Source organism: Tursiops truncatus, chromosome 11 (assembly GCF_011762595.2).
Source record: "Tursiops truncatus isolate mTurTru1 chromosome 11, mTurTru1.mat.Y, whole genome shotgun sequence".
NCBI classification, from domain to species: Eukaryota; Metazoa; Chordata; class Mammalia; order Artiodactyla; family Delphinidae; genus Tursiops; species Tursiops truncatus.
In genome coordinates, this window is record NC_047044.1 from 59,054,010 (window position 1) to 59,081,951 (window position 27,942).

General features: G+C 53.6%; 1 protein-coding gene and 1 long non-coding RNA gene across 9 annotated transcripts; one reads left to right on the plus strand and one right to left on the minus strand.

The window, feature by feature from the left end:
- Positions 1 to 56: 56 nt before the first annotated feature.
- On the minus strand, positions 57 to 27,425 carry PDE1B (phosphodiesterase 1B). 8 transcript variants are annotated; one of them, XM_033866535.2, is made up of 16 exons: positions 27,270 to 27,423; positions 27,057 to 27,179; positions 10,403 to 10,516; positions 9,329 to 9,511; positions 9,076 to 9,142; positions 8,611 to 8,727; positions 6,219 to 6,359; positions 5,706 to 5,806; positions 5,499 to 5,624; positions 5,280 to 5,381; positions 3,924 to 4,044; positions 3,533 to 3,614; positions 3,105 to 3,213; positions 2,551 to 2,681; positions 1,911 to 2,030; positions 57 to 1,444 (listed from the first exon to the last, which is right to left on the minus strand). In XM_033866535.2, exons 2-15 carry the CDS (start codon positions 27,164 to 27,166, stop codon positions 1,927 to 1,929), a joined length of 1,608 nt encoding a protein of 535 aa, XP_033722426.1. In that variant the 5' UTR covers positions 27,167 to 27,179; positions 27,270 to 27,423; the 3' UTR covers positions 57 to 1,444; positions 1,911 to 1,926. The 8 variants fall into 8 exon arrangements, 7 of the variants coding, with proteins under 7 accessions (XP_033722426.1, XP_033722427.1, XP_073644649.1 ...); XM_033866536.2 differs by lacking the exons at positions 27,057 to 27,179; positions 27,270 to 27,423 and adding an exon at positions 15,405 to 15,964 and having other exon boundaries at positions 58 to 1,444; XM_073788548.1 differs by lacking the exons at positions 27,057 to 27,179; positions 27,270 to 27,423 and adding an exon at positions 15,405 to 15,964 and having other exon boundaries at positions 58 to 1,444; positions 10,403 to 10,558.
- LOC141275868 (uncharacterized) lies at positions 12,314 to 16,776 on the plus strand. The gene is made up of 3 exons (XR_012324368.1): positions 12,314 to 12,369; positions 14,880 to 15,092; positions 16,342 to 16,776. It is a non-coding gene; the product is annotated as an uncharacterized lncRNA (long non-coding RNA).
- Positions 27,426 to 27,942: the final 517 nt, after the last annotated feature.

Sequence of the window (27,942 nt, forward strand, 5' to 3'; positions counted from 1 at the left end):
AAGAGACAGTGCACGTGAAGATGCCCAGTGCACTTTCACCCGACAAACAACACACACAGCCAGGCCAGGTCTCCCTTCTTTATTGATCTCTGGCTATAGCAGGATTCTGGGAGACCAAGGGTGGGGGGTGAGTCTCATGCGTCTCTGCCCCACTCAGGGTGGGGTAGGAGGGACAAGTGGCAGGTGGCAGGTCTAAGAGACCATGGATATGACTTCACAGGAACAGGGCCCACTGTACAAATGCATGGTTGGTACAAGAAAGGAGGAGGGCAGTCACCTGGACTTGGGCCCTTCCTGGGACAAAGCCGGGTGAGAGGAGCCTGAGGAGAGGAAGGGGCAGGGGCCTGGCTGGGCTCTCTCCAGAGGACATGAGAGCAGCAGTCCTGAGCCCCTGCCCGTCTGCCTTCCACCCGCCACTCCCCACTTGTCCTGGGGAGGGGCCTCTTGGGCCGGGGCTAGGAGGGGGACGGACCCTCTCTGTCAGCAACACAGGATTACTGGGTTACACCTCACCCTCCCCATGCGCCCTTGACCCCAACCCAGCTCTCCCCTCCTGTGCCCGTAGGATGTATCCTGAAGGTGCTTTGCTGGGGAGACTTCAAAGCACTGTACAGACATTGGTCGGATGGGAGCCTCCCAGCCCCAGGGGAGAGGAAGGAGGCAAAGGGTTCAGGACTCAGCCAGGGCAGATGACAAGCCCCAGGGGCCTAGACCAGTCCCGAGTCCTTGGCCACCCCAGGAAAGGCCTCCTCTCAGCCCCTGGTGGCAATGGCTCCTCTTCCCCCAGTCACCATTGCAGAATGGGAGAGAGGGAAGATTGCAGGGTCTGGGCTGGGGATGGGACTGAAGCAGTGCAGGTCTGGGGTAAAGAGGATGCCCCCCATTCCCAGGCCCTAGAAAGGTACCATGCCCTGAAGGAGCCCACTCCCCTACCCTCACATAGGGCTCTGAAAACCCCCAGCTTCCTATCCTATTCCAGCCCTTCCCAGGGGAGGAAAAGGGGGACCCAGACCTGCCAGCTAAGGTCTGGGGTGGGGGCTGAGGAAACCCCCAAAATGTATTGCTTAGAAACTTGGAGTCAAGAAGGATGCGGGAGGACCCAGGGGGCTGGCATCTCCAACCCTCCCCCGCAGGCCCTGGGAAGCCTCCAGGAAGCTCCCCTCCAGCCGACCATCTGGCCATAGGGAGAGTCCAGAGGCGGGGGGGGATGGACACAGTGACCACTGGGAGCCTGAAGTTCCCCAGTCTTGCCGCCGGGAGATTAAAGTGCGCCCCAATGGGTGTCGGGTGGGGACAGGCCCTTTCCCCAATCCCGCAATCTCTGGCATCTGTCCTTCGGGTGGGGTGTCTGTTCCTTGATGTCCATGCTCCCTTGGAGCAGATGGGGGAGCCAGTCCCGATGGGTGGTGCTGACGACATCGAACACTTTGGACTCGGTGAGGACCTGGGGGAAGAGGAGACACCTCGGTGCTCTGACCTCCTCCTTCATCTCCAGCCTGACTTACCTTCCTCGGGTCCCACCGGATCCCCACTCAGTCCCGCTTACAGTTGAGCAAAAAAGGCCCTGCAGAAGGAGCTCAGCCAGGGCGCGAGCGGGGCTGGATTGAAAGTCATGCCCAGCTGACCTCCCGGAGCCTTGGGCCCTGACTGCCGCCTCTCCCCAGGCCCTCACAAAGGAGCTGCTCAGCCCACTCCTCTCTTCCTGCAGGTGGGAGGACTCTGCTCTCCACTCAGGCCCCGCTCGAGTCTGTGTGCTCACTTCCTCCATATCCCTGCTGGGAAAGAGGGAAGGACCACCTTGCATCCACTGAACCCCAGAGAGGACCCTTCAAAGAGGGCTGTGGCACACCCCGCTGGCCCAGCTCCCTGCAGAACCTTAAGCCCCGCCCTGTCTGCCGCGACAGGCTCACCTGGGCCAGCCCCAGGCTAGTCCAGATTCCCGTTCTGGTTGTGTTCATCTTCGGCGGGGGAGGCTGGCGCCTCTTCCTCACAGGGGGACAGCTCGTCAATGGACATCTGGTTGGTGACGCCTGCAAAGGGGCAGGAAGGAAGCTGGGACCAGACCAAGCAGTATGTTTCCCCCAAACCCAAGGAATATGTGGAGACAAGTAAGGGATTCTCACACATCCCCCTTCCTTCCAGCTGAGCTACATCCAACCCACGCCTACCTGGGGAGAGCCTCTCCAACCTTGCTAAAAGGCACAGCCCTCAACTCCCACGTTAAGGAAGAGCTGCCCCAGCCGGGGCCACCAGGTCACCACATCCACAGGGGACCACTGACGAGCCGCAGTGTGCATGGGGTCCCTCAGGTCGTGGCCTGTGGCTGTCCCTATCCTCTCTCAGGTCCGCATTCTAGAACGGTCCAGGCCAGTCGGCCAGTCAGTCGTTCCTGTGATCTTACTGCAGCCTAGTCAGTTCCCTTTCCCAACTCAGGGAAGGAGTCAGACAAAGGGTTGCTTGAGGAAGGGCTTACGGGCTTAAGGAAAAGGGACCCGCTACTGCTACAGCAGCCACCCTCCCCACAAGGCCTCGTCCTCCCAATGGACCCACCGCTTGCCGCCCGTTCCTTCCATTTCTGCTTGTTCTCCTGAATGTATTTGATCCAGGTAGAGCGGAAGCTGACCACGTCGGGGTTGGGGTCTCCCACTTCCACATCCAGAGAAGGCTGGCGCCACTGGAAGCTAAAAGCCGGACCCCAACATTGCGAGGTCAGGCCCTGCCCACCCCAGAGCCATCTTCACAGCCCTCGGAGTGGAGGGGGTAGAAGACCAGTAGGCTCAGGCACCCTCATCCTTGTCCTCTTTTCCCTCTGCTAGGTACCCGCAGTCCCCATCCCTCTCCACACCTTCCCTCCTCCTAGAAGGAAAATAAAAGCAGATTAGCAGAAAGGCAATAAAGACAGAGCTAATGGGAGAGATACAAATACGGTGGAGGGAACAGAGGTGCAGACCACACTGCCTGCCCCCCATCCTTCCGCCCCTGTGTGTGACTCGCAGTAGAGGGGCTCCCACTTTTGGAGTCGCCTGCTTCTCCACGCCCGCCTGTACCTCCTCCCTGGGAGTCAGTGCTCTCTGTGGGCCCCCGGCTGCTGCGGCCACCCTCACCTGGGCTGGGTTTTAGACTTGGAGTCTTCCTCCCCCATGGGCTGGACACTCTTCTCGGCCACATCAGTCAGCACAGAGAACGTGGGTTCCACGATGAAGTCAATGAAACCTGCAGTGCAGGGGTAACACAATGGAGCCATCTGACCTGGGGGCCCGGGCAGAGGATATGGCCGGCACAGCCGTGCCCCCGGCTGCACGTAAAACAGGGTCACCTGGGGCTGAAAAGTTCCCAGTGGGGGCAGCCTTTGCGATGATGTCTTTACGACCCCAGAGAACTCCACCCCAGGACCCCATGCTCTAGCACGGCGGGCTTGCTGCTACGGGAAGAATGGCTTTGAAGGAGGTGGACTTGGAGAGGTCCTGACCCGGCCCAGCCAGCATCCTTTAGCCTTCGCAACTCTCTCCTCCCTGCGGGAAGGGACACTCACCAATCTGGGACTGTGCCACGAGAGTGGAAGTGCGGTCACAGAGCGGAGAAAAGGGCAGGCCCAGCTCTGCCTCTTTGTCACCCTAGGGGAGCAGACAGGGCGGGGAAGCACCTCAGTCTACCAGATCAAGGTGCAGCTGGGGGTAGAAGGGGCTGCCGGGGGAGAAGAGGGATCTCTGTGCCTTGGACCTGGAAATGAGTGGCATGCAAATGCCACTGCCAGCGATTACTGTTAAGCTTTTCGGAGATGACATTATATCCCATGGGTTTGGGATCAGGTTGGCAGCTGCAGGCCACTGAATGAGGACTGGAGTAGGAACAGGGAACTTGGAGAACAAAGGGGAGAGAAGGCCCCATGGGCGGGGGCGGGGGCAGGCAAAGAGGCCTCATACCTGGCGGAAGAATTCCTCCATGAGGGCCTTGGTCCAGCGGCTGTGAACCGACCACTGCTTGGTTGGGTGGCTGATGTCAGCAGCATGGAGCAGTAGAGACAGGGCCTTGGGCTTATCAATCCTGTTGGGGCAGATGGCAAGGGGACGGAGACTGATCTTCTAGGGGAAGGAAGCCTGGACCATTCCTAACTTCCCATCACAAGCCCTCTCTCAGATCAAACTTCAAACACCCTGTGAGGCTAGACACACACACACACACACACACACACACACACACACACACACACACACACACACACACACACACACACACTTACATATGTATAGGAAGCAGCCCAGGCTCTCAGAATCAAAGGGCCTGGGTTCGAATCCCCACATACCTATCACACACTAGCTGTGACAAAGAGTGAGTTACTTAAAATTTACATATTTCATTCTCCTCAATCCTAAGTGGAAATAATAACAGAATCTGCCACATAGAGTTGTTCTGAGAATTAAATGACATACAGCATATAAGTATTTAGAAGAGTGTCTGGCACCTAGTAAGTGCTCGGTAGATGTAATCTATAATAATAATTATTATTATTATTTCCCAACAATGACACGCTCTGACACTGCACACTCTCTCACACCCAGACACCATACAATTTTTATTTTTTTTTTGTGGTACGCGGGCCTCTCACTGCTGCAGCCTCTCCTGTTGCGGAGCACAGGCTCCGGACGTGCAGGCTCAGCGGCCATGGCTCACGGGCCCAGCCACTCCGCGGCATGTAGGATCTTCCTGGACCGGGGCACGAACCCGTGTCCCCTGCATCGGCAGGCGGACTCTCAACCACTGCGCCACCAGGGAAGTCCGACACCATACAATTTTTAACACACACCTTCAGAGCACACAAACACAGTCTGTTCTCCCTTACATTTATATACTCCCACCCACTTTTAAGCAACATTAGATGTAATTATGGCATTTCTTCTGTGCTTTTTTTTTTTTTTAACCTCACATGACTCTCCCAGTAGCCCTATGAGAGTAGGAACTGGTGGCAAGCTATTGTGGAAGGAGGCATTACATTTTCACATTTCCCAGATACAGAAATGAGTCCAAAGAGTTGGAGTAAGCCTGACCTGAAGCTGCCCTGAGAACGCCCATCTCAGACCCCCAGCCCAAGCGCTCTCCAGTAGACGGGCTGCCTGGGCTGTACACATCACATAGACGAGATACACTCAGATTCCTGGAGCCAGGAGAGTTTCTATATCCGGGTAAAGACTTGTCACACCCTTTACCCATGCGGATGCCCCCCCCCAATTCACACACACCTCACTCTGGCCTATGCCCAGCCACACCCCACCATATCTCACCTTTCCAGCTGCTGCAAGGCCGTCTTCATGGACTTCAATTGCTGGAAATGGCAGGACATGTCTGTGGCCAACACCATCTCGATGACCAGGGCCCGCAGCTCTCTGAAAGGACAGAACCCAAGTATTGATCAGCACTGCTAGGCAGGAGTTCCGGGAAGTGGGGAAAGAGGGTTGGGGTGAGGGGGTCCCTAGGGATGCCCACTCCTGGCTTCTGCTCACACAAACTCATCCTTGGTGAGGTTGATGAAAATGTTCATCTCGTCGTCCTGCATTATTCGGAAAACAGAGCTGATGTGGTGATTCTCCAGCACTGAGCGATCATTGTACAGGATGGCGCATTCTGACCTGCAAAGCCCAAGTCACCGTGTCCGGCCCTCTGCACGTCCACTCGGCCCCTCCTGCCCCTGCCACGTCCCCACCCCTCACTTGGTCTGGATGTGGAAGCTGTTGGTAGTGCCAGTGTGCTCATAGTCGTGGATGGCTGCAGCAAAGATGATGGCCAGGACCTCGATCTCCGACAGGCAGTGCTGGGAGAAAGAGACAGATGATGAGAGGGGGCGGACCCCCTGCCGGCCACTGCCCAAAGACCTCCACACACAGGCAGGACTGCTCAGCCCAGCCCTTCCATTCTTCGAGGCCAGCTCTTGGGCTAATGCAGCCACGTTTCTCAGCTCCCAGAATGGCCAAAGACCTTCCTCCATCCCAACCAGCAACATTCCCATCACATCCCGGCACACATCCCCAGCGCTGCCCATGAAGTTACGGTCCACCCAGGAATACTCTAGAGTGAGTAAGCCCAATCTGAATCTGTAAAGACTCTGGGATGCCAAAGGAGAGGAACCAAAGAGAGAAAAGAGGAAATGGGAGTAAAGTCTAGACTTCCCGGTTCTGCAGCCGTAAGACCCTGAGTCACAGAAGACTGATTTCCAGGGCACCTACCACCATCCCTGTGCGGAGCAAGAAGCAATGGACCGTCTGTGTAACATCAGCTGCATGGATCTGGTTATGGTAAGGGTTCTTGTACTTCCCATAACCTGTCTCCAAGGCATCCAGGAAAGTCATCAAAAACACAGTGGGAATCTGCAATAGGACGGAGGAAATCGAGATTTGTGGCGGATGTGCGGGAATGGCAGGCGGCCGAAGACGGAGGTCAGCAAGGCCCATTCTTTGGAAGGCAACAGGGCATAGGAGAGTGCTGGCTCTGCAGTCGGGTGAACCTGGGTTCACATCCTGCTCTACCACCTGCTGGCTGTGTGACCTTGTGCAAGTCACGTGCCTTCCTGTGCCTCAGATGCTTAACTGCAGAATGAAGATAATACCACCTACCTTGAATTTAATGAGATAAGCACAAGGCACTTAGTAAGTGTTCTCTAGAGAGTAGCTATAATTATTATTATTTCCCTGGAGATTTTTCAGAAGAGGAAGTCAAGTTTCCCTCCTACCTTCCAACCATTTTACCCCATCCCCAAGCCAATACCATGGAGAGGGGCTCAGAAGCAAACGAAAGAATAAGATGACCCGGAGAGGCCCCTCTAGCCAGATGTGGATCACCCCCTCCTCTGAGAAGCCTTTCCCCACCCTTCGACCACCACACACACACACACACACCCAAGCACCAGGAACCAGAGGTCTGTCGGGCTGCGCGCGGGCTATTCAATCCTGTCTCAATCCTGTCTCGGTCTCTGCATGTGCCCTGGGGTACGTTTGCTTCCTTCAAAGGCCCAAGGTTCCCAGAGGGCGGGGCTGGTGTCTGTACCTGTCCCTAGATCTCTGAGGCTGCAAGGAGAGCGGGGTTCAGGACTTGAGGAAGCTTCTGTAGAGATGCGCAGTAGTGACGAGACAACAGAGGATGTGCCACTAGTCAGTCGGACCCTAACGTCCCCCGCCCCAACCCCTGGAGGGCTGTGCCCCAAATTCAGGGAATTTTAAAGGACTGTTTCCACGACAACCGCCCTTGCTTTTGTGTTGCCATGGTGTCCCTGGAGGAAGGGAAGGGAAGGGGAGGAGCATGGGAGGGGCTGGGTACCCAGGAAGGGAATGTGGAGCTTGAAAAGGGCAGCTCCAAGGGGGTCTCTACTACTAGAGCAAGAAGGCTCCTCTCTCTCTAACTGCCTTGGAGCAAGGTGGGCTGGGGCGAGGCCAAACCCAACGTGATGCAGTTACTCTCGGAGTTCCCCGGAACCAGTCCTTCCGGGTGAGGAAGCACCTGTGGGAGAACTTGGTGTCTGGAGTAAGCCTGAGAACCAGTCTGGAGAAACACGAGCTGGGAAAAGTCTTAGGAAAAATAAGAGCCTGCTGTTCTCCGTCCTGGAGAGGGCAGGATTGGAAAGAAGAAGAAAACGCAACTGCAGAACAGGGCTCGGGGAGGCACTGAAGAAAATCTCAGCTGAGCATCTCAGGGACGTTCTGGAAACCCCTTGGGAGTTGTAAAGGGAGGAGTCAAAGGTCGAGGAAAGGCTCTCACACACCAATAGTCTGTTACAGTGAAGTGGAGGCACAGGTGGCCGGGTTACCTCCCAGAGCCCTCTGGGAGGGGCCCTCCAGCTGGACTCCTTTGACCCCCCGCCAAACCCCTCAGAACACACATGTTCTCCTCCACCCTAACGCCTCACCCAAGTGCTCGCCAAATATCCCCATGGCGACTCCTCAGCCCCCCTCACCCTCCACTTCCAAGTGTGGTTTTTCCACGTGCAAGTGATCTTTAACCGGCCCCTGTTCTCAAAAGACCCTCCCTCCTGGCACAGGATCTGAAGAGGACATTAATCCTGTACACTTCCTGGCCAGCCAAGCTGAACAGCAAATCGAGTTCACACCCTCCCTCCCCTCCTACAGCCCTACGTAGCCTTGGCCAAGAGCTGACCGTCTCCCTAAAATTCCTTGGACAGAGACTAGAGCTGGAGGGGGAGGGGAGGGAGAGGCCCCCCCGAAACAAGTGGAGAGACACTAGTCCTGCAGGGCACCAGCTGAGAGCTTCTGACCTCTAAGCCTCCAGCGTCCATGGACAGGGGCAGGAGGGCTGAAACAGGGAGCTGAACTTGCAGCCAGCCTGGAGAGGACAAGTTAGGGGACAGAGCAAAGGGCGAGAGTGCAGAATCCTAGGCTGGCCAGTTTCAGGGCTAGAATCTTCCCCTAGAAAGCAATACATGAAGCCAGAGGCTGGGACTGCAGCAAGTGAAGGAAAGGCTAGACTGGGGTGTGCAGGGGGCGACTTCCTTGACAGTGAGACGGAGCCAGGGAGCCTGTGGAATCTGCTGCTTGTTGGGACTCTTTGAGAACAGGGTGGTGGGAGTAGAGAATCCTACCCAGAGGCAGGGATAGGATGCTGCCCAACCTTAAAGCGGCTGATGAGGTTGTGCCGAGTCAGCAACTGAAAAACAATGGTCCTCAGTGCGTGGTCATCAGATGCCCGGTTCAAGGAGAAGACATCAAAGCACCAGAGATCCAGGTTCTGTGGAGAAACAAGGAACTAGGCAGGGAGACTCCCAAGGGGGACATCTCCTGCAGCAGCGAGGGCTGCAGGGAGACTTCAAGGAGGACTTCCCAATGATTACAGAGGCTTGGGAAGCAGGAAAACAAAGAAGTGGTAAATAGGCCTCTTTCTTCCCAGATATCATTCAGTAGGGGAGTGACAAGAAGTCAGGAGTGTGCCTCTTGAGTGGGGAAAAGTTGTTTTGAGGAATATGGAAACAACAGTTAAAAGGGAAGGCAAAATTCATCCCGTAAAGCGTCTGAAAGTCCCAAGGACTGTTCCACCCCCCTCCAAGCTTCTCCTCTTGCCTGAAACCCCTGGGATCACCTTGAGACAGTTGAGGACCACAGTGGAATAGGTGGGGCCCACAGAGGTGTACGTTCTCCGGAACATCCTGAGGGAGAAGAACGAAAAGGAGCCCAGGTGTGAGGTCTGGGAATGGGGTCGGATCAGGCGGGGCTGTGCGGATAGGCCGTGGGCATGTGGGGCTGGTGGTACAGTGGGGTCCTGGAAGACGAGGGTGGCTGGGAACGAGGGACACAGCTAGGGGTAGAAGCTGGCAGGGCGTGGGTGAGCTCACCGTTCCACGAAGATCCCAGCCTGCACCGCGTGCACGATGCTCCGGAACTTGGGCTTCTCCTCTGCTCGGCGGCCTTTGGCCCGGGCCTGCTGGGTGAAGGTGGAGGCCAGCCAGTCCCGCACCTCCGAAGGCACCGCGTCAGACCGCAGCTCCTGCAGCTCATCCTCTGTGTCCAAGATTTGCCTGAAGCCCCAGGAGGGGAGTCACAGAGGAAAGACGGCAGGTGCTTCCACAGCCTAGAGGCCCGGGCCCAGCCACACCTTGGAAACTCTCACACCAGCTCTCTCCCTTCTCTGACCCTCCCTTTCCTTTCTTTCGCTAAGTCTTTTTACTTCTGTTTCTCTATCTGATGTCTCCAATAATGAAACAGGTCACTATGCGAGGTAGTGAGCACCCCAACTTTGGAAGTATTCAAGCAGACAGTGGAATGGATACCACCCATCGAGGATGCTACAGGCCAGCAGCAGTGTCCTCCAGAAATAAAATGCAAGCCACGTATAAGTTACTTTCAATTGTCTAGTAGCCACATTCAAAGGTTAAAAAAACAGGTGAAATCCATTTTAATGATAACGTTTCTTTAACCTAATACACGCAAAGTACTATCATTCCAATGTGGAATCAATATAAAAATATTAATGAGATAGTTGACATTCTTTCAAAATCTTTTGAAATCCAGCATGTATTTTACATACACATACATCTCAATTCACACTTGCCATGTTTCAAGCCCCACAGCCATGTGTGACCAGTGGCTCCCATCCAGGGCGCGCAGGTCTGGAAGGCCTCCGCACTGGGAAGAAGGTTAGGACTAGATGAGCTTTAAGGTCCCTTCCAGCTCTGGAACAGTGTTCTCTTCTTGATGTCTGTGTTTGTCTCTGTCTCTGCGACTCTATGCCTGTACCTCTGCCGATATTTCTACCTATAGATCTATCTGCCCTCCCACCCCTCCTCCCTGCTCTGGCTGGGTCAGGCTCCTGTCTGACTCCCCGGCCCTCCCTGAATCACTGTGTCTGTCTGGTATCTTTCTCCTCTGTGTGTGAGTTTCTCCCCGCAGCCCCATGTCACCACTCTCACCGCGTCTCATTTATGTAGACGGCCTCCAGCAGGGAAGCTGTGTACTCCAGGTTTTGCTTCAGCTCCTCAATGTTTACCTCCCCATTCTCCAACTGCTTCACCATGTAGCGCAGCCTGTAGGGGCCCGGGTACAGATAACCTGCTTAGGCGCTGGACCTTGTCAAGAGAACAGGATACCTCTAATAGGATGCATTTTACAGAAACAGCCTCAGTCTTCCATAACCCATTAATCTTTCTAATAGAATAAAAGCAGCTGGGCTTCCCTGGTGGCAGAGTGGTTAAGAATCTGCCTGCCAATGCAGGGGGCACAGGTTCGATCCCTGGTCTGGGAAGATCCCACATGCCACGGAGTAGCTAAGCCCATGTGCCACAACTACTGAGCCTGCGCTCTAGAGCCTGCAAGCCACAACTACTGAAGCCTGTGCGTCTAGAGCCTGTGCTTCCCAACAAGAGAAGCCACGACAATGAGAAGCCCGCGCACCACAACAAAGACCCAACATAGCCAAAAATAAATAAATAAATAAATAAATTTATTTTTTTAAAAAAAGCCCTGGTCCGGGAAGATCCCACATGCTGTGGAGCAACTAAGCCCATGCGCCACAACTACTGAGCCCGCGTGCCACAACTACTGAAGCCCGTGCACCTAGAGCCCACGCTCCGCAACAAGAGAAGCCACCACACTGAGAAGCCCACGCACCGCAACGAAGAGTAGCCCCCGCTCGCCGCAACTAGAGAAAACCCACGTGCAGCAACAAAGACCCAATGCAGCCAAAAATAAATGAACAAATTAATTAATTTTTAAAAAAAGAATTTAAAATATAACAGCAGCTAATGTTTTTCATCACAGGCCATTGCCACTGCCTTACTAAGTTTACCTAGCCCCCAAAGTTAAATCTCAGGCTCTTCCATGGTCCCCACCCTCTCTGACCTCTCAACGCCCCCCTTTTAGTCAGTGTTTCCTGAAAACTCTTGTTTAGAGTGCCCAGGGCCCAGCAGAATTAGGCAGGTACAAGCTCCCGGGGTGATGTTTTGGGGATGAGCTGTTTCATAGTCTGAATAACCAAGAGCTGAAACTGCTTATTTCCCCCTAAGAGAGGGCTTTGGGAGCCCTCAGCATTCTTTCATTATGTCTCTTCGTCTTGGCGGGGAGGGGGTACATGTCCACAGCCCCGCTGTCTCTGGCAGGGATGGCAAAGACACAGAACAAAGACCAATCTGAATTGGTCTTTCGCCTGGCCTCACTCCATCCCGGCAGAGCTAATCGATTATGATTCCAGAATCCATCAACCAGGACAAAGCAGGGTTAACCCCTGCCTCCCCAGTGCCACTCCAGAGAGAACCTCTGGCCAAGGGGGACTGTACCCATCCCCTACCTCTGCCCCATGGCAGCTTCCCACAGAGCCAAAGTGGGGAGGGTGGGGTTGGAGGTCTCACTTACGGGATGCTTTGCCTGAAGGAACAATATTTTGCCCTCATGAATTCCGGGGGATTAACAGGGAGGCTTCTTAAAAGTCTGGTTTGTGACTGCCTGAGTCCAGCCCAGGCAGTCACAAAGCAAACAGAGCTCTCTGACTTTAGATGGTGATTTTAAAGAAAGCGATGAAACATTCCCCTCTGGCTCCTTCCCCCAGCCCTGCCCCACCCCATCCCACCTAAAACCAAGATGGTGTGAAATGGTGGCCGGCACAGTTCCCCACTGAGAGGGGCTTCAGAATCCCAAGGTCACCCTATGAGTCAGGGAGGAGAAGAGAATGAGTCAGGGACTGGAGGCTGAAATTAGCATCGATTACCAGGGATGCCGGGGTGGGGGTGGGGGGGACGGAGAACAATGGCATTCCTGAACAGAAGCAGCTCTAGAATCCCGGGGTCTCAGCAGCTTTGGAATAGGGGCGTTCAGAATAGCCAGCCCCAGGAAGCGTCACTGGCCAACTCTCACCTCAGGGACCAGCAGTCCTGGCCAAAGACAGGTCTGAATACAAATGGGGCAGAAGGGAAAGGGGAAAAATGGGTGGGGAAGGAAGCTGGAGGGTGGCACTGCAGCCTCCTCGGTGGGCTATCTTCAAATATCACTTCCAGCCTTCCTGCTGCACCATCTCCACGTGGAAAGAGTAGGTGGTTCCACAAGAAAGAGTCCGGGTTCAGTAAAGCTCAGCCCCAGCTCAGGCTTCATTAGGGAGGAGGAATAGAGGCTGACAACATAAAATGCTTTCCAGGGGGCTTCCCTGGTGGTGCAGTGGTTAAGAATCCGCCTGCCGATGCAGGGGACACGGGTTCGAGCCCCGGTCCGGGAAGATCCCACATGCCGCAGAGCAACTAAGCCCGTGCGCGCCCGTGCGCCACAACTACTGAGCCTGCACTCTAGAGCCCACGAGCCACAACTACTGAAGCCTACACACCTAGGGCCCGTGCTCTGCAACAAGAGAAGCCACTGCAATGAGAAGCCCACGCACCGCAACGAAGAGTAGCACCCCACCCCCCACTCGCCGCAACTAGAGAAAGCCCGCGCGCAGCAATGAAGACCCAACGCAGCCATAAATTAATTAATTAATTTTTTAAAAAAAGGCTTTCCAGTCAATGGGCTGGAAAGGAGCAACTGAGAACTGACCAGAGATCACAGAGGAAAGAGATACACTCTGCCATTGGGGCACACAGCTTCCCTCTCCTGGTCAGTCCCCATGGCCAGGGACCCTCAACTCTGGGGACACACAACCCAGGAAGAAAAAAAGGCCTCTGGTCCCATCTCTTCCCAATCCCAGCCCCAGTCTTCCATTTCGATCAGCCCCTTTTACAGCGGAAAACTCTGCCCACTAGGGGTCAATATGCCCACCACCAAAGTTCTTTCTTGAGCCACCTAGGGAAACCCACATCCCAGCACAAGCTCCCAAGTGAACAGCCAAGCCCATGGGTGCTCATTTGCATTTATTTGCATAATCTCTGACAATGCTGCCCGCTCTACATTTTAAAAAGGGCTTTCTCCTACATTATCTCCTTTTGTCTTCAAAATGGGCCTAGAGGGAGGGAGAGAGGGAGGAGGGAAGGCAGTGCTGCCCCTATTTCCAATGCAGAAACCCAAGCTCCCAGCACAACTCTGGGAGGCAGGACTCCTGGATGCAGACCTTTCACTTCCTGGCTCTGAGTCCCGGGCAAGTCACTAATTCTTCATCAGTGTCTATCAAAGTGTGGCCTGTAGACCACTGCACCTGAATCACCTGGGATACTTGTGAAAATTTTAGATTCTGGGCCTCACTGCACACCTACTGAACCAGAATTTCTGAAGTTTGGGTCCAGGGATCTGCATTTTTAACAAACATCCCAGATAATTCTCATTCACACTAAAGTTTGAGAACCTTTATTTTCAAGCTTCAATTCCTTCATCTGTTAAATAGTGAGGATAATAGTAAACCACCTGTTAATAAGAGGAGTAAATGAAAGAATGTATGTGAAAGGCCTGGCACATAAAACGAGGCTCTTTAAACATGAGTTGAATTGGAATTAACTGACCAGCATCATGCTGGCCCAGCTCACGCCTCACTCCCTTCAAGTCCAACAAGCACCTACCTGCCTTCTTGATCCCAAGTCCAGGTGGAGAAGAGTGAGCCTAGTTTGGATGGAGGCTGGTAATTAGGAAGCCCCCTAACAGAGGAAATGAGTATTTCACGGTCATTAGATAATGACCGTGATCTCTCCTTTATAATTACAGACCTGACTTGAGCCTCACAGTCTCCTCATGGGGGAGGTTATAAGACGCGTCCGAGGTCACACAACTTGTCAATCTCACTCAGGTCGGCAAGCTTACAACTCACTCTACTGGAGCTTAACTGTGTCCCAAACACCAAAAGCGAGGCTGGACCCCACTGCGTCACAGCTCCTTCAGGGTCAGTCGTCCAGGCTTCCTGGGGTGATGGTGTCTGCAGACACCACCAGACCCCCAGGAAACTGGAGGTGTCTTGATGACACTGACAGTGACTTTTCTATCCTGGCTGCTGCGCCCAGAGCACACAGTACATGCTCGCTAAATGTTCATTAAACAATAAAAGGGAAAGGGAGCAGATTAATCAGGTCGGGGGCTATCTGCACTCCCAATTGAGATCTCAGGGCTTGGGAAGCAGAGTGCGGTTGTAGGCTGGCTTTCAACGCACCCCTCCCTCCAAGTTCCTCCCATCTCCACCTCTCGATGTTGTCCAGGAGCTCTTGTATAGCTCCTGTTGAAATCTGAACCCAACACGATCCAGATACCAGAAGGAGGCGGGGAGGGAGGAAAAGAAAGATTAAAGAATAAATTTGACAAATGGGGAGGCCAAGGAAGGGACCTGGACTCCGGCAGCTGGAAGGATCCCTCCTGAAGTTACATAATTCTCCCCACGTGTCTCCCCACGACACTTCCTGGCCTGGCGAAGCCTGGAAGCTTCCCAACAGTCCTTCCACTCCACTCCTAGCCCTGGTTCACCACCACCACTTCTTTCTCCTTTATCTTCAGTCCTCATACCACGACGGGAAAGCCTCAGGTCCTGACTGCTGGAGGCCCCAGTCTCTCTCAGCTCTAGGCAGCCAGCTGGAAAAGGGGGCTCTGAGCAGTAATAATCCCAACGCCCCAGAAGAGTGCAGCTTCTCCAGCCCCCATCGGATGATCTGACAATTTCCGAAGGCCCCTGCCACTACTTCCAGCACCCACACTCCCTGAAAGATCACTGTAAGTAGAGGGCTTAGGACAGGGCAGCCTCAAGCTAAGAGGCTGGGAATTGAGAGAAGAATCCTATTTCCCTCTGGAGGTTTTAAAACCAGATGAGGAGATACTGGAGGAATATGAGGTCCTAAATGATGCTGGGGGTCAGGAAGGAGAGAAAGAGGGGAAACACTGCCAAGTCACCTGCCCCTGCTAACACACACACACACACACAGAGCATATGGGGCTGTCAGGTCTTGATCCCTCCCCTCCACCAAACTAGACCCACAGCAGCCTGTCCCCCTCCTCCCCTCCCCCCTCCTCATCCCTGGCGCCTACCTGAGGATGGGGCCCTGGAGGTGGCGCCTCGGCACAGGAACAGGGCTTGCCATGGGAATCAAAGTTTCCTACTTCAAAGTATCAAAATGCTGCCCCCGGGCCCCCTGGGCCCCTGAGGGGAATGGCTCCCTCTTGGGCCCCTGACTTCCTCCTCCAGGTCTCAGCAAAAGTGACTGACCAGAGAGAATTTGGAGGAGGAGAACAGGAGGAGCCTGGCTGGAGGAAGGAGTGATGAGGGAGAGACCAGCCCACAGCAAGTGGGTGAGAGGCCGCAGGAAAAGTTTCACATTTGAATCAGACTGAAAACAAGAATCTGTTCTCAGAAGAATCCCAGAGAGGACAGAAATAGTACAGGCCAGCCCCTTGCTCTGAGGAGGTGGGGCTCCTCTTTGGGGAGAAGGAAAGGGTTAGCAGGAGGCTTAAGGGTGCAGGGACAGGGAACCATCCGGAATTTGTCCATGAGAGGAAGTCTGTAGTGAAGGGAAAGGGCCCTGCAAGACCCCTCAGCGAGGCTAAGGCAGATTCGGCTCCCTCCCAGGGTCTTTTTCCGGGGCCATTCTTCAAAATGAGCTTTAACCCACCTGAAAGTATGGAAGCAAGACCGGAAGAGAACTAGGAACTGCAGGAGAGGGGCTCGCTAAAGCTAGGGATCCAGGGATCCTTACCCAGAGATCCGCTCAACAGGGAGGGAAGCCCCCGCCCAAGTAGTGACTGAAAGTCAGAAGGACTTGCTCATCGAAACCGAGAGGCTGGGCAAGTTTCTTTAATACTCCCAGCCCCAGTTTCCTCATCTGTAAAACGGGGACTGGGGAATAACCGTGAATTAACTGGAGAGAGCTCAATCCAGCGCAGAGGGAGAAGGGAAGTGATGGGATAGCCTAGAAAGTGCCTGGGAACCAAGACCCCTCTTTCTCCTCCTGGCTCCGCTCTCGCTCAGGTTAGGAAGAAAAGAACCCGGCCTCTGCGGCGCGAAGTGCGCATACAGCTCCAGCCCGCCTCCGGATTGGCTGTGGGGTGACGTCACCAATACAAGTGCATTGGGGCCGCGATTGGTCAGCGGAGGGGCGAGGCGGGGCTAAGGAGGAGAGCCGGAGTGAAGCCAAACGCAGCGAGTGAAGAGAGTTCCGCTCGATTACAGTCTCTTTGATCTACGTCCTAGGGCTGGGGGTAACGTGGGGATGAGGATGACAGGAGAAAGAGAAAAGAAAGGAAACGGGCCAAGAGCCAGGATTTTGTGACGGGAAGTCTTGCTCCACACCCCCGCACACACCCCGCCTCGCACCCCTCCCCACCAAAAGCAGGGAGAAATCAAAATACCTTGTCACTGTGCCATAGCCTTGAAGGCTTATAAACAAATGAAGTTTGGGAAATTACTGGGACCAGCGGAAGCGGGCTTCAGCAGCAGCAAGAAGCAGCAATGCAGGCTAAATGTCTACAAAGTTGTGTTCTAGTGAACTCCTGGTAGCCATGCAGCGCGGCCGGTGCGCTAGATAGTGTTTTTAGAGAGAAAAAACTAGACCCAGAGTCAGAGACCTAGAACTGCCACCCAGAGGATGAGGGACAAGTTATTCAGCCTGCTCTGTAGACAAGCTCTCTTGGAGAGATACAGATGGGGTGGGAGTGGGGGCAGGTGGTACACCAGCAAACACCAACCCAAGCCAGCTCCCCTCCCTCACCTGACTCCAGGCCCAGCCCCCTGAGCCAAGTAGGCACTAACCTCAACCATCCTACGGAAAGGTAGAGATTTCTTAGACTAGAAAAGCTCTAGAGAGGATGTCTTGTCCATCCCTCTGCTCTCTTGCCCAGTAGAACCAAAGATTGTTGGACAAATAACGGCTTACCACATCACCCCACGTGCATACATGCTGCATCATCCCAGCGTGCACCCCGTACTTGCTCATCCCAGCCTATTATCAACGGTTCCTAATTAGAAAGGATATTGATCAACCACCATCCCTTCCTGGGAAAAAATTTTTTTCACACGTATCCACTCACCCACACATATATACACATGCCACACTCTACCTCTGTCTGAGCTAAGGAGACTGTTCCCTGGATGGGAGGCAGGGCATAGATGTGATGATCCCAGCATGAAGTTTCCTTCAGCCCTTAAATGTAGTTTTAAAATAGCAAGGAGCCCAACTATAATGCCTCCCTCCCTGGTCCATCCCCACCATTCCCCACCTGCACTGAAGAACAGGAGCTGGAATAGGGGATGAGCAAAGCATAGGAGCCTCTGCCTGTGGTCAGAGAAGAGGGGTGTGAGGGGGAGTGGGTGGAGGGGTGTTGGGGAAGGAATTACCCGGCTGATCTAAAGGCTCCAAAAATCTCAGAAATTGAAAAAAATCAAAGAAATAATCTAAATCCAATAGAAAAAGGATATGAATTAAAATCAGGAGATTTTGCCTGGACTTCAGCACTATGTGTGACCTTGGACAAGACACCCTGGGCTCCAGTTTCCTTGTCTGTAAAATGGGTAAGTACACGCTTCATAGAATTCTCACAAGGATCAAATGAGATCATATGAGAGCACCCTGGGAACTATAAAGTGATGCATAAATGCAAAAAAATACTATTTAGTTTTTATTTTAGTTAGTTCAGCAAGGTTCATTACAACTCCTCCATGAACAAAGTTCCCCGTGCCCACCCTTGTACCCAGGGCCCCTGATGTGGAAAAGCCCAGTCTCCCCGCCACCACCATTCCAGATGTCTGGGTCTCCTCCCTGGCTCCTTATTCCAGGGACCAGGGAAGCAGCAGAAGCGGAAGCTGGGGACATGCACAGCATGGAGCTCCAGAGACTAGGAACAACCAGATCCCCACCTTACCCAAGTACTGCCGCTCCCCTCACTCCCCTGGCTTCCCACTGCTATACAGGCAGCCCCAGTTCTGGCAGCTGGCTGGGCACAGTGGCGGGGGTGGCTCCAGAGATAAAAATAGCCCCCCTGGTGACAGAGCTGGGGTGCCATCCCGGGAGGCGGCAAGCCTCAGGTTGACATGGCAGCGGTGGTGAGAGATCTCCAGGTACTGAACAGAGGAGCTGGATGGAGGGAGGGTCGAGGGAGAATTGAGCAGGGCTTGGGGAAAGCTGGTGGGTAGTGGGGGAAGGACAGGAGCCAGGAGGGTGGAGGGAGATGAGGGAGAGGGGCAGGAGGTATTAAGGGGGCAGGGAAGGAAAGAAAGGACACTTGAAAAGCGCTGCTGAAGAAGGTCTGGGAAACACTGAAGAAGAGGGGGAGTGGTCGGCTCACACCCCACGTGTGTCTGAAGGCAACTCCCCCACTACGCCTCCTGACCAGAAGCCCTTTCTAACAGGTGTTCCTAGCAACAGCCCAGCACAGCTCAGATCCGCTGAGGCAGGGGTAATCTAAGCAGCTGGAGCCTCAGGCCAGACTAATAAGAACCCAGATACCCCAGCTGCCTGCCCAGCACACAAATGAATCCCGTCTCCCTCAGGCTTCAGCCCTTGAAAGAGGGAGGAAATAGGAGGGGTGGGCAAGAAGGTCAGGGGAAGGGTAGCCTGAGAGGAGGCTCCCAGGATCCCACCCAGGAGGACCCCGTCTCTGGCTCACTCGCTCACTCCTCTTCGCCATCCCTGCACTATTTAATTCTGCTCATTAACCTCCTGAGCACGGATCTCCCCACCGGGCCTCCAAACCACATCCCAACAGATGTTCCCAGCAGATTCCCTGCTTCCGGGGGACCTGACAGACATTGAAGGGCGCCTGGGTTGGGAGAGTGAGTTGGAAGCTTGGCAAGGTACTGACTGCCAGTGTGACGGGAGCAGCTCTAGATTGTGAATCAGCAGGATTTGAGTCTGGTCTCAGCCCTGCCCCCCACCTCACCAACTGTTTCTGGGCATCAGTCTCCCCCTCTGTAACACATTATGGTTCTCAGAGTCACTGCCTGGGTTGGAGGCACTAGGGAAGTAGGACGCCTGGGTCTCGAGTCCCTGGTTGGAGTTTATCTTTCTGACTGGTTCACTGCTTCCCCCAACTTAGCCCTAACCTGATGCTTTAAAGGAGGAGGGTGGCTTTCTTCTTTACCGTAGGAAGGTTACATTCTAACCTCCATGAAATTTCCAGGAAGTTCTCCTGCATATCTATCTTTAGTCCATCTTGCTGCAATGAAAACAACAGCATTTTCTTGGCATTACAAAGAAGAACAGAAAGGAAGAGAATGGGCAGGACAAAGAAGTCTTTGGGGTGAGTCTGGTGCAATTTGATTAATTATATTTCTTTCAGATGGGAATTTCTAAAGCTACTGCTTGTAGAGAGACGGTTGGAATTTAGGGAGCCCGATAATACTGTTGGCACGTGTGCTCACTCAACCCAGGCCCCGAGAAGTTTCCAAACAAGGTGGGCGCAGAGGAGAGAACTAGGCGGATGGTGCCAAGTTAGATGATCAAGAGATCATAAACAGGGGAGCAGAGAAGCCAAGGAATAGGAAGGAAAGAAGCTTCTCTTGTCCCCAGGTCCTGCCTGCCAGAGAATCATTAAGTCCCCTGGAAGCCAAGCTCCCTTCCCATCCTAAATGGTGCCAACACCAACTGGCAGGCTGATCCCGCTGCAGCCACTGTAATTATCTGCAAGTCTGACTACCCACTGCAGCTGCGGAATCAACAACAGTACCACCTGAGTACCCCCTTTCTAGCTTTTCTCCCAGCCCTGAGCCCCCAGGCCTCTCCCTGGATATGCCCTTTCTCCCCCAAGCCTGCTTCTCCACCAAAACCCCATCCCAGCTCCCTCAGTGGACCTCTGCCAGGTCTGGGATGCCGAAGCATATCCTAACCTGCTGTTTTCTTGCCAGAGAGGGAGAGGATGCCACTGGAACTGAGGGGAGGGGAGCAGCTGCAGGACGGGGGGCATGGGAGACAGAGGGGCGAGAACACTGGCACTAGGGACCTTCCTGCAATGAATGGATCACAACTCGCTTTTCTCCTTTTCCCTTCTCAGTAGCCCTTCTTCCCCCTCGAGTCCCATCTTTGCCCCACTCACTGTTCCCAGGATTCTCCCCCAGTTCTCGCAGACCATTAAGTCTTCCTCCCTTAGGGGACAATCTCATTATATAACAACTGGGAGACCGGTCTCCCAGTGGTCTCACCTGCAGCCCACCTGCTGCCCTGGTTCTGTCCCCCTTTCTCTGCTGCTGTCCTGAAGAGAGTTGGAAAATAGCTACTCAACTTCCATACCTGCGAAAATCAGCCCCCTGAGATCCAAAGGCAATTACCTGGCTTCCTCCCCAGAGGAGCTGGGAGGATGAGGTCACTGAGATGGCAGAAGAAAGGCCTTGCAGAATACAGGAGTTGAGGCTGGACTCATCAGGCGGCCCCAAAGGGTGCCTGCAGCCAACTTGCCCTGGACCATCACCGCAATCACCGCAACAACACCTGAGCCGGTGGGGGATGGGGGGTGGGGGGGTCCTGGCTCCTGACCAAGAGAGGGAGGAAGAGGGACAAGAGAGAAGAGCAGAATAGAGCCCAGCACAGAAAGAGAAACCAGAAAGAGATGGGAACAAAGGAGGGAAGGGGCAGAGGAAAGGCTGCAGGAAGAATCAAAGAAGAGGAAAGCAGAGGGAGCAGAGAAGCTGCAAACAAATCCTCGATGATCCCCGTAAAGACCCAGAAAAGAGGGAAAGATCTGTTTCAAGGTTCCCGGCTCCTCCATCCCAGTCTGATGGGAATAGTCAGAAAAATGAAGAGGAGGAGATGAGACACAACCCCTCACTGCATTGACTTCAGGAGCTCCCTGGACTGGAGGCGGGTGGAAAGGGTCTAGAGACATCCAAGCTTCCTGAGTCTGTCACCTGGCCTTCCAGTCCCATAGCATCATCCCCAACCTACTTCACCCTCCTCCTGGCAAAAGTGCTAAGTGGCAACCTCAAACGTGGGATCTCCTCTGCCTTTTTTAACCGGCCTCCTGGGGCTCCCAGGCAAGCAGAGTGCTTTTGGGTTCTAAGGGACTTTAGAGATTCTCTAGAATAGGGTGTGTCATACCTGGTCATATCACCCCCAGGCCTACAGACTTAGGATAAATGCCAGAGGGGAATTCCTCCAATGCTCAGGAACTCACCAACGCAGTCCCTAGGCTGCCCACACCCACCAAAACTTAAAATTGCTCCATCCACTTCTAGTTTGACCAATCAGAAAGAGATGACCAGGAGTAAGTTTCTCTCTTTTCTTTTGACCTCAGGGGCCCACACCCTTTGTGGGACAGCCCTCTTCCCATCCCACCCAGCCTTCTATTCTCTAAGCTCAGTCACCTGCCTCACCCCCTGCCTCAGTCACCTGCCTCACCCCCTCCAGACAACCACTCATCAGCAAGACTCTTCCAAATCAGGTCCCAGACACCAGGACTCGAACCTATTAAGTCATTCATATTCTTGCCTCTTGAGTCTTTATTTTCTCCCCATCCAAGCCAATGGCCACCCATTTATTCCCATTCTGCTGCCTCTTCACACAGCAAGCGCTCCCATGCTGAAAGAACTTCAGACTTTATCATTTAACAGCCACTTTCATATGGACGCTACCAAATAAAGAACAGAGACGCAGAGATTATATGACTTCAAGGTCATGCAGCTAATACTTGGCAGAGTGGAAACAAGAACTCGAGCTCAAGTCTCCCAATATTCCCTCTGCTCTTCCACTGCCACCACTCCGGTCCCCGGTCCCCTCCAGCCACCTGTTCTGACCAGAGGTTTGTGAAGTTCTCCCCTTGGTCTAAATTTGAGTTCCCGTATCTCTGCACCGCCCCTTCACCTTACTGCAGGTGTTTTCCACCCTCTACCATCGAGGGATGCCTCATTCAAGACAAAGCTGGTGGGGGCAATAGCTGCCTCATTCAAGACAATAGAGGGGGATATAAAACCCAGGGAGGAGAGATTCCCTTTGCCATGGTTGAATATAAAGGAAGAAGGGCCAATCCAGGGAGGAAGACACTAAAAATCATTCCCGCCAAGGCCTGGGAGAAATGATGCTCCTTTTTCTCCAGAGGTCCAGGGAGCCAGTTTATCCTGCAGTCTTCATGGCAGCTCCACAGCCATATGCAGAGAAAGGACAGCAGCACAGTTTTCAAAACAGAGCCACAGAAGATCAGTCCATGGGTCATATATAAAATGAAGACAAAAGGTGGGATAAATCAGTGAGGCACCCAGTCCAGTCCCTGGGCTGCTTCCTCCTGTGCATTTGATCTCCCCAGAATTGTCCAAAATGTGGGTGTGTCACAGATACATACACCAGATCACACATACATATTATCCCATTACCTATACACACACTCACGTACATCATCTCATTCATACATAGGACAATTTCAGGTGTTCAGGTAAGCGCGTGTTTATTATCCCAACATATTTATTACCACACATGCCATTTAGAAACATAAAAACAGACATTGTCATGGAGCTCACACTCCACCAAATGTCCTTGTCACTCACATCAACCTTTACCCAGATTCATATGTATACACGTCAGGCATTCACAATTTCATCCTGATACATCTCGTTCATATATCCAGATTGTTTCTGTATCCTCTCTGTAACTCCTTCAGTTCCAGACTCTGGTCTGAGGTCCTCAAAAGAGAGGACCAGGGCTCCCATGGTGGCAGAGTGGTTGAGAGTCCGCCTGCCAATGCAGGGGACAGGGGTTCCAGCCCTGGTCCGGGAGGATCCCACATGCCGCGGAGCAACTAAGCCCGTGTGCCACGACTACTGAGCCTGCATGCCACAACTGCTGAAGCCCACATGCCTACAGCCTGTGCTCTGCAACAAGAGAGGCCGCCGCAATGAGAAGCCCACACGCCGCAACTAGAGAAGGCCCGCGCGCAGCAACGAAGACCCAACGCAGCCAAAAATAAATACATAAAATAAACAAATTAAAAAAAAAAAAAGAGAGGACCACACTTTTTGAACATCACCCTCTAAAAGCAACAACAAAAACAACCTCTCCCTTTCTTCCATCCCCATGCCTACTCCCCTCACCCACTACACACAGGAACACACGCAAAACACAATCAGAGACAGAACTGGGCTCTGTGACATATACAGGTATATTCATTAACTCATTTGTTCGTTCCTTTATTTAAGAGCAATTTTTGAGTGCCTATTATGTTCTGGGTCCCACACTGACTCTGATGAAACAAAGATGGGCAAAAATAATCCCCAGCTGGGTCTTTGCTCCAGGTCCCCTGAAATGACCTTGAACCACAGCTTAGGACATTGGGTCTAGACCATGGGAGCCTGAGTGTACACCATGTGGAGAAAGGAGAATAGAAAGGGATTGTGTCTATACTATCCCAAGGAAGAGGGAAGTTCTGTCTGTGAAATTCCAGGAGGAACTGGAGCAGAGAGAAGAGAGTGATGTTGTACTATCCTGGGAGAGGGAGAGAGAGAAATCATATATGTGCTTTTCCTGTGTAGGTAACCCCCCCAAAGGAAAATGTGAGGCAGATGCCAGAATGGTTGAATTTTACCACTTGGATGGGTGTGGCAAAACAAGGAGCAGGAGGCCTTCTCTACTCTCCACTCCATCTGTTGGAGTTGATCCATATTACAAGCTCCGCAGAATCAGGGACTGAGTCCATTTTGTCCACCACTATATGCCCAGCATCCAGCACATCACCTGCCCCACGGGGGCACTCAATTAATAATTGTTAAATGAATGAATGAGCTAAGGATGGCAAACCAATCTCTGCTCATAGCTTTTCTTGTTTCACAAAAGACACCGAAAACCCTTTCAACTTCTACTGGCCCTTCCCCACACTCCTCAAGGCCCTCTGGTCTCAGAGAAGGGTGGGTAGGCAAGTCCAGTCCTCCATCTTAAGGTTAGAGATGCTGAAACTCACCTGGCCAACCCATCATCCCTGAAATGCCTGTCTCAGCCCCTCTCAAGCCTCAGCCTATAAGTCTGCTTAGGTAGGAAAATCTTCCTGCTAGGTAGAGGTGAAATCCCACACTTAGAGTCTCTCCAGCTAATATGCTCCAGATTCTGAATTTAGCTTTGGCAGAGTGCTAGTACGGGAAGCAGAATTCCTGGATGGATGCCCTTCCCAAGAAGAAATTGCCCTGGACAATTATATTCCTATGGGCTTTTTTAACCAGAGGAAAAAAACACCAGGCCCAGGTTCCCGAAAGAGAATCTTGATGTCCCAGATTAGAAATGAAAAGGGTCGTGGGGGGAGGGGGGGAGCTAGGATATGTTGAGCATGGGAATCTATATACTCCATCTGTCTTCATTTCTGTTCAGTATCTAGTCCTGAGATAATCACATCCATCTACCTATTTCCAGACTAAATAGCCCCTTCCCACCCAGGCCTATTTGGGGACAGTGGTGACTGGGGGTGAGGGTGAGGTTCTATTTCCATTTAAAGGAAGAAATGCCCTCTTTGCTCACCTCTTCAGAAACCACTCGACCCTGAGAGTTGTTTCCCTCTCCTACCAAGCAAAAGTCCTAAATCCTTTTATTTCCCTTCATCTGATTGGCAAAGCACACACCCCTGCCCAATATTCAAACAGGGCCAAATCTAGTAAGCTATCAACTTGGGATCTAACTTGATATCAAGACTTGCCTCTGCTTTGAAAAAGTGAGACTGGGAATCTATTCCTGGTAATTAACATTGAGGAGATGGTACTTTTCTGGGTACGTTATTACATGTAGCTAGCACTCTCAAGGACCAGATTGCTGGAGTGAGTGAAAACCGGAACAGTCTCATCAATAAGATTAATGATTCTTGTCCACAGTGATCTCCTGTAAGGACATCTCAGCCAACACACTCCGTAGGGGCAGCTGCCTCCACTCTCTTCTTTCCCTGGGTTTCAGTGCCTCCTTGTGAGGCTCCTCTTCTCTTGCGATTGACCACTTCTCACACTAAAGGAAGAAATAGCAATTTGCTTCCAGAAAAGACCTGTGGTTAGCAAGGTGTGGGAGAGAGTGAAATGGTAGAACCTGCTCATTTGCAGCGTCCCTTACCTGGAACGGAGGCGAGGGAAGTACAGGATGAACCACTAGTGCTGTGGGGAAGCATCCTGGGACACCTTGAATTCTGCCACTTATAGACCCTGTGGGCCCTTCTTTACCTTTTGACCACTTCCCTACCTACCCTTCTTCCCAGCTTAGTTCCTGTTAACAGAGCAGTGTTTTCTGTCAAGAATCACCCAGTGTTCCTCCCAACAAAAACCAGTTCAATCCGGTTTTCCATTTCTTCATCCCAGAACCTCATTCCAAGGCTGCACTTCATGGAGCCCGCAAATTGCATTTGGTCAGAGACAGCAAAGGAGGGGACCGGGAAGCATATTTGGATTCCACTACGGCACGTTTGTTGCCCACTATGCCTCCATTCTCCCTAAGGCCTCTCTAAGCAGCTAGTGTGTAAATCAGACCCACGGGCCCAATATAAAGGCGTCATCTTATCACCACAGGTGAAGGCTTTTTAAAAAACACAATCATAAACATCTATCCATATTCTACCCCCATCTCTCCCTCTGCCAGAGCCCAGAAATGAAAAGCTTCAGTGCTCACCATTGAGAATGCTGGTGAGGACCTGGGTTTGGAGGCTGTGTTTCCTGTATTTCCTCACCAAACATCTGCAGCCTCTTTCCTAGGGCCATGGAAAGTCTTAGCAGGGAGAGGAGCACTTCCCTAGCTCTGGTTAAGAATCAACAGACTGCGGAGATTACCCGATGGCCGCTGACAGGGAGCTAAACATGATGCATGGCTTGTCTTTGACTCAATCCTCTCCTTCTCTGATGAGCAGGAAGAAAAGTTCCTTTCCTTCCCTGGAACTGGAGTATGGGACACCGGAGTCCACCCCTTTCCCATTTATTCCTCCCCACATGCCCTCTTCCTGCAACAATAAGAAAAGATGCCTAAATGTGCTTGGAGATCCTTGGGAGACCCTACAGCAGCAAAAAGGCTTTGACAGTTACCTTGCCCCTGTCAACAAATCTCTCTTCACCACCACCCCGGCTCCCAGGTAGGGGCTCCACCCCTCCTCCTCCAGATCGCAGGTAGGGGTTCCACCTCTTCTCTAGATCCCAGATGGGTCCCCCATTATTAATAGGCAGAGAGGTGAGCAGCTCAGGTATGGGGTGCCCCGCCCCGGCCCATCCCCTCCCTCCCCCCCACCCCCCACCCCCGTTGGATGCAGGAGGCGGAAACCACCAATCCCAGTCGAGATACATATGGCCCACAGGTTAGCACAAGTATCCCCAGGCAGTAGAGCTGCATCGGTGTGCAATCACTCTACACACACCTCTGTGACCCTGGGACAGTCATGCACACACATGTGATGTGTCTCACATCTGCACACCCCTGCACATGGATACGTGTGAGTCAGCCTGGCACCTCCCGAATGCTGCCCGTCCGCGGCCCTGCCACACCGCAAATATTGTGCCGCCTCTCTGCGCTGCATGTGTCACCCGGGGGGTCCGCAGGCACATCGTTAGCTCTGCAACTCCTAAACCCGCTCCAACCGGCCGGCTTGCTCCGCACATGCCTATGCCTTGCACATGTCGTCTGGCCACGCGTGTCAGGGCAGCTTATTTCCTCTCACCTGCCAACATGTGTGCCCGAGAGAATCCACCGGCCCGGCTCCGGCTATCCCCCACCTTTCCAGGCTCCCTAAGATCCCTTCCCCCAACTCCCCTGCCCGGGGACTCACAGAGACCGAAGCTTAATCCACATCTTCTTGCTGGGGGCTGACTTCAGCTCCAGGGCCGACGGGCAATCCGACTGCAGCATCTCGGGAGGGCTGCGGGGGGACAGCTCCATGCTCAGCCTCTGTCTACGGAACAGAGGGGGAGGAGACAGCCCCGCGGCTCAGCCTCAGCCGCTAGCCGGGAGACCCGCGCCCTCCATCCCAGCCCCTTCCCACCTGCGGCTGGCGGGGACCAGCCAGGCCGATGTCTCTAGGCTCGGCCCAAGCTGGCAGAGCTGCAGTTCCTGAGGCTCCTCCTCTCCCGCTGCCCAGCCGAGCTCTGGCCTCCCAGTCCAAGCCCTCCGCGCCGCCGCCGCCGCCGCCGTGCGCTGCCGGAGCCGCCTCCTCGCCTCTCTCCTCCTCCCCGGGCCGGCTTCCCCTCCCTTTCCCCCCTCCCTTCTCTGCCTAAGCGCTCGTCTCTCACTCCTTGCAGCCTCTCCTCCCCCTCCCAAAGGAACGCTTGGCAGCCTGGGGCACACACAGCCGGCAGCGCCCAAAGGCGAGTGCACGCACGCTGGCAGCGGGTGCGGGAGGCTGCGTGTGCCCCACGCGGGTGGATGTGAGTGCGTGTTCACGGAGCGCAGCGCAGGCGGTGGGCGGCAGGACTTCGCTCTGGGCGGTGCTGTGGGTTCCCTGGGTGTGTGTTTTGAGTTTCTGTGTGAGTGCGTGCCGTTTCAGAGCCGCCGGTGCGTCCCAGGCGTGAAGGAGGGGTCGGGGACGAGTCCACAGCTCTCTGCCTGGGGTCCTGGGCACTCGCTGAGTGAGGCCACCCACCACCAGAACCCAGCCCCAGACCAGACCCTCGCATGTGTGGTCCTGACTTTGAGGCGAGAAGTCTAGCTTGTGCTCT